This window comes from Macrobrachium rosenbergii, chromosome 54, assembly GCF_040412425.1.
Source record: "Macrobrachium rosenbergii isolate ZJJX-2024 chromosome 54, ASM4041242v1, whole genome shotgun sequence".
Classification (NCBI taxonomy): Eukaryota; Metazoa; Arthropoda; class Malacostraca; order Decapoda; family Palaemonidae; genus Macrobrachium; species Macrobrachium rosenbergii.
The window spans coordinates 41840897-41846896 of NC_089794.1; the positions used below are offsets into that span (position 1 = coordinate 41840897).

General features: G+C 35.9%; 1 protein-coding gene across 19 annotated transcripts in view; it reads left to right on the plus strand.

Moving 5' to 3' along the window:
- Nucleotides 1–5684, plus strand: part of LOC136835021 (RING finger protein 44-like) — a 215644-nt gene extending 209960 nt beyond the window's left edge. For 7 of the 19 annotated variants that reach the window (XM_067098070.1, XM_067098075.1, XM_067098060.1 and 4 more), the window contains one exon: nucleotides 2179–2386. In XM_067098070.1, the coding sequence (XP_066954171.1) occupies nucleotides 2179–2298 (120 nt within the window). In that variant the 3' untranslated portion in view covers nucleotides 2299–2386. Of the gene's footprint in view, nucleotides 1–1951; nucleotides 2130–2178; nucleotides 2387–2492; nucleotides 2579–3701; nucleotides 3820–4442 lie in introns of those variants that run through there. The other 12 variants (XM_067098077.1, XM_067098072.1, XM_067098079.1 and 9 more) reach the window with 5 other exon arrangements.
- Nucleotides 5685–6000: the final 316 nt, after the last annotated feature.

The window sequence follows — 6000 nt, forward strand, 5'->3', positions numbered from 1 at the left end:
AGAAATGGCCCATTGGTATCATGATTTTGATGTGCCTCAGCTGACATGATCCTCTCAGCAGAGTCATTATCCATAATTCTCCTTAAGGTCCTTTTCTTTGTAATTATTGTGGACGAGCTTGGCTGATGGCGTCACAGATTTCAACTCTTGATGGGATTTAGCGGGCACTTGTGAACAGGTTGTGTTTATCGCCTCATATGTGACTGTGGCCTGGGCCTCGTCTCCTAGGAGCGAGACGTAGTTAACACTGGCTATATATAAATCTTTATGTAGTGTATATACATCTGATAGGTTCATAGTATTATATGGTGTGATGGGCATTAATCTGTTGTTCTTTTATCTTTCAGTAGGGTTCAAATTTGTTTAAACCTTAAAGTGTATGAACCCTACTGAAATACAAATGAAATTGTTAATAATCCATCACAGCATGTACTATGACAATGAAGAATTCAGGAAGATCAGCTAGCCCAAGGTTTTTGTGTTATTTATCTTTGCACTTTGAGCCTTTGCTTGTGATACCTACCATATAGTAATCTCCAGTTTGCAAATTAATTGTCATTGAATTTCCTTCTCTAAACCCTACATAATATAATCTTAGTGGCAGCCTCTTCTTAGAATTCGCATTTTTTTTGTGAATTGCAGTCCGGATGCCCTATTTTTCATTTATTTATTTATTTTCATTGTATAGACCAAAAACTGTCACTACAGCACACTCAACAGTTACTTTGAGGCTTGCTAGAACTTCTTCCTGCAGATGCTCAAGTTTTCTCTTTTTTCAACCTCTGGTATCTGCTAGTTCAGTGTTCAAAGGTTTGCTTGTTTATCAATGTAATGAATATGTCTATCTCTTTTTTACAGTTTATGAAAATCACTAGAGAAAACATGATGGTAAAAATTATGCTTAAGACTTTTATTTCACATCACAGTGTAGGATATAGAATAATAGTAGTGAAATGTAATTTTATCAGGAAAATAACGAAGTACGTGGGTATTAATGCCTATTCACAAGTCCTAGGAACCTAATCCCTGTGAATACCAGTGGTTGATGCTACAGTTCTCAAAGGATATGATATTACATTGTTTGTATATTGGTGTTTTTGGAAAATACAGATATTTTTTGTTTTTGTTTGAACAGCTATCACAAAAGCTGCTGCTTCATTGTCTCAACCAGAATCATTTTTGACAAGATTTGCAAGCCTTAACGTAACCGTTGAGCTTAGAGTCGTCCGTAGCCAGTTTCTTGCCTTCTTTACACCCCTTTCTCTCCTCCTGTTTGTATTTTTGGATTTTAACACATCCAGAGCTTTTTGTGATGAACAGGTAACATGCCAATATGTGTAGTTCTTTTTCTTTCTCTATCTATCTCTCTCTTTCTCTCTTTCCCTCTCCTAAACTTAGAGCACAGGAAATTCAACTGTAAGATCACAAAGAGCTCTGAGCTTTTCCCTAAGCCTGGTGCAAAAGCCTTGTATATTAGAAGATTCCTCAGACAAACTTAGTTGACAATGCTCAGGCATAGCAAACCTCACTTCTACCAAACTGCATTATCACCCTGATTTTAATACTTGTGCTCTTTTTACCAGAATGGAGTTAGGAAATGCTGTATTCTGTATTTTTGCTGGGCATTGTATCAATATATATAGCCTTTAGAGTATGGACTATGCTGGATAAGAGTTGAGAAAGGGACATGAAATGACACACAAGTCAGTGTAGCAAAGTAGGACTGGGGATGATTTACTTTTTTTTAAGTGACTGAACTTTCTATTTATTAAATAGTTTAGAGTTTCACTTTACACTGTAATTCCTCTGTACAGGAAGTGATTTTAAAGGGTTTTGTTTGAGGGAAAAAAAAGAGTAAATTTGTACTTTGGTATTTCTATATTATGTGCTTTAGAGCTCCTATCCAGTAGTGTTCATGGCAATATTGTGTAATACGTGGCTTCTGCACTAGGCTCGCAGCTTGTTGGTACTGCACAGTTCAGCAAACATACTGTGAAATATTGTGAAGTTGAAACCCTACTTATTTGCTGGTTTATATGCAGACAACGGGAATACTGCTGAAATGGCCACTCTTCATGCAGTGAAGATCTTGCTATTGAGACTTCTTCATTGTTATTTATTTATTGTCTTTGGGGATGTTGATTTCTCGAGGCTAATGCTTTGGTCATTGTTTTGTAGGCAAGATATCACTGGCATGGTTTCATCAGTATCATCACCATAGGTTGTCAAGAAACAGCAGTTATTCTTCTTCTTCTTGCATATAATAACACTGCAACTAAGGGTCTCACACTCCATTAGTATCTCATGGATATGACATCTGACTGGCTGTTGCCATGCTGTTGGTAACCTAGACTGTGGTCAGTACCATGCAGTTGACTCCCCTCACTGTGGTTGGTGCCGCGCAGTTGGTACCCGTGACTGTGTTCGGTGCCGAGCGGTTGGTACCCTTGACTGTGCCCCGAGCTAACAAGTGCAGTGTCTTGCATGAGCAGGAGGGTGGCGTGCCTTGTGCCGTATACCACTGCTGGCTGCTTGCATGCTTGCAGTATCATGATGATGGCCTTTTTGGTGCCTGCAGGTATGTCCCTCTTGGTCACACTGCACACTGGTTTGGTTGTCAAGTGTTTCCAGACTTTGCATTAAAAAAATACTACTTTATTGTTATTGTGTTGTAGTCTTACCAGTTTTTATTACTATTTCCTTGCAAGTTTTTGTTACTGTGTCTATTACGCTGTTGAATTGTCAGTCCAATTTATTTTCCATAATTATTTGTTCAGGTTTTATATACCGTAGATAAAAATACTTTTGTTTGTTCTTCCCTTTTACTGTGCTGTCAACATTTTATCTGTTTCATGGTGAACTTGAAACTTGTGCATTTAGTGTTATAAAATATCCACATGTGCAAAGCTCTGGAAATATATGACTTCCAGCCAAAATGAGGCAAGACTGTCACCAACTGGCTGTAAAATACTCCTCAAGCATAAATTTTAAGCCTTGCCACCACAGCACGCCAGATTCCTTTAAGAGGAGCATTTTCTCCAACATTGTCTACAGTGTTTGGCCTTTAATGGAAATTTTGGTTTATACTGTGTAGGAAAGATTTTTTTTTTTAAGTTTCTCAGACTTGATTTTGAAATTATCTGTCAAGTAACAGTTGAGTGAGGAATTCTATTCAGCACATTGCCATAAGCAGTACAATAATTAGTTACTGTTAGCCGTCTAGGCTGCCAAAATTAATGGAAAATTGCACCTCCGCTTCAGGTAAACAAAGAAACATTTTAAAAGAAAGAGTGCTGTACTGTTACATGTGGGATTGTAGAAGAATGCTCAAAATAGTTTTTTTATGAACAAATGTCTAGTCTTGATAGCCGTGCTATTTCTTGTTGCTAACCCTCACAGGTACTGCTTTTAGTAAATTTCTACTGTATTTGCTGGTTTTAAACCAATAATAATCACTCTCTTATTAGATGTGCTGACCATGAATGTGTGAGTCCAAAAGCAGTTTTGTTGATCTCAGAAGGATGGTGTGCTTTTAATAATATAAGAAAAATTGAACTTGTAAACCTTATATACATATGTATGTATGTATATACTTGCCTGTAGTCTTTTCCTTTTCGTAATTCAAGTTTGTGGCAGCCTGGTCCGCTTGCAATGATTTGTTTTACTAATTTTATTAATCTGTTGCATGTCATGTAATTAAGAATGAGGAGAAATTGCTGCTCTTGCTGTACTGGCGGCGTCTTACCTCAGCATCCCGGTTGTCTCATCTCGACTGCTTGCCATCCGTGCTCACAGATGATCGGCATTAATTTAAAAAATGTAGATTATTTTTCTTGGCGTTCCAAATAATTTTTAATAGTAGCAAATAAAACCACTGCTATCTAGCTAACTGTTTTCTTTTTATGTTATTAATAACAGCATAAAATAGAATGAGAATTTATATTAATAATCATACATTTGATGTATATAAAAATGTTATTACCCAATTACAGCCAGTTTTTGACACTTAAAATGTCTGCTCCTTGAGGCCTTTAAAAATTCAGTTTAGAGAAGTTCAATTGTAGGTCTTGTTAGTGTTCAGACAAATACTACTCTTCATGCATTAGTTACACTGAATAATATCTAATGATTTTTAGTTATTAATTGTCAATAGTAAAGGTCTTGAAACATTTACTAGAGCTATATAATGTAGAATTTCATGCTAATTAAGGAACTTATTCACTTTTTATGCACAGAATATAATAATCATGTTTTATTGTTAATGTTACACAGTAATCCTTATATTTTGCAATATCCTTTTATATTACTGATGTTGTGTAGTCTTATATGTTATTTTGATGTACTTTCATATAAAATATGATATAGATTGAAAAGTTAACCCTTGGAATTCCTCATCATTGAACTATGGTATTAGTAATTTACCTTATAATTATGTCTTTCAGTCAAACCGGACTTGCCCTATATGTCGTGGAGATGCCAGCGAATATCTTAAAGAAAACTCCACTTCGGAATGAAGCAGGTTAAAAAAAAAAGTGTTTAAAAAGGAAATCTGAATGCTAAAGGAGTTTCAAGATTAATACAACAAAGTTGTGAGCCCCAGCCAATAAAGCTCCACTCTTAAATACATATGTGGATGATCAGCTCACAACATTTTAGTACACATACTAGGAAGTACCAGACAGAGTACTTTCGTTTTTTTTACCCTCATTATTCCTTAGCCCAAGAGGATTTATCTGAAAATTTAGCGTCATTAGCCTTGTTTTTAAGAATAAATTGGGATTGCTCTATTTTGGTTTCGTGATACACTACATGAAAATGACTGGTAATGTCGATCAAAAAAGAATCTATGCACACATTCGGAGATGTGACTGCAAATGTTGAATAGGAATTGGCAGGAGTTTATAACCAACATTATTGCAGGTGTTTGATGGTTATGTGCACATAAAAAGGCAAACATGAAAGTTTTCTCTGTATTTCTCATGGGGCTTATGGTGACAGGAATTGTGCTAATCACATTATTTACGATAGCAGAGGAAGCAGAGATTTTGCTTCTTCCTTTTAAAAACAAAGGCAACTACCACTTTCAAATTTCTTAGAGCCTTTACTGAGTGAACTTTCCTAACGCCTAATGTGCATATGCGCAGTGTGTTTTATCTGATTGGTCACAGGACAGCAGTTAACCTTCCCTTGTTGTTCTGTCCAAGGCTTTGTTTGTTTAGAGCTCCCGGTGGAGTTTATGTTGTTAGCTGTCCATTTTCTGTGTTTGCCTTCATGTGATGAGGCTGTGTCTGCAACAATTAGTCCTTTAACCCATGGTGTCTTAGATATTGCCAGGGAGTTTATCTTCTCATTTGTGTTGTGCATGAGGACATAATGGAAAACATTTTCTTAGAAAGACCTATATTGTTGTGCTATGCATTATATTAATAAACTCCTCATTGTGAGGCTTATTTCTTATACTACTGGCAGAGAAAGTAGGATCATGTGTGATAGTGGTCAAAAGCTTAAGCATTTCCATGAAAAAAAAAAAAACAATTGCAAGCAATTCCATTGTTGTTTGTTATCCATTTTGGCATATGTGGAACACCATCACTCAGTGCATGTTTTATTCAGCATAAGATCTTCAGTATTCCAGTTTGAAGTTTTGAAATCATAGAAATCTGTCTCAAATTAAAGCAGGATAATTTTTCAGAGTTACCTAGATAAGGTATAAGCCATTCTTAATGCTGTAGTGTTTTTGCTGAATAGTGGTGATGGATGATTAATTTTACAATATAATGTTATACCAGTACGTCCAGTAGCATAGTAATGACCATTAGGCCTGAAACTCCCAAAACATGTCCACAGATTTTAGTACCTCCCTAAGCATGCTATATTTGTTTAGAAGAAAAATAAAAAAGGAAAATTATTAGCATATGCAACTTCCCTAATGCTTGGAATCTGTACAGGTTATTATTGAAACACATATGCTCTCATTTTATTTAGATCACAAATTCCAAA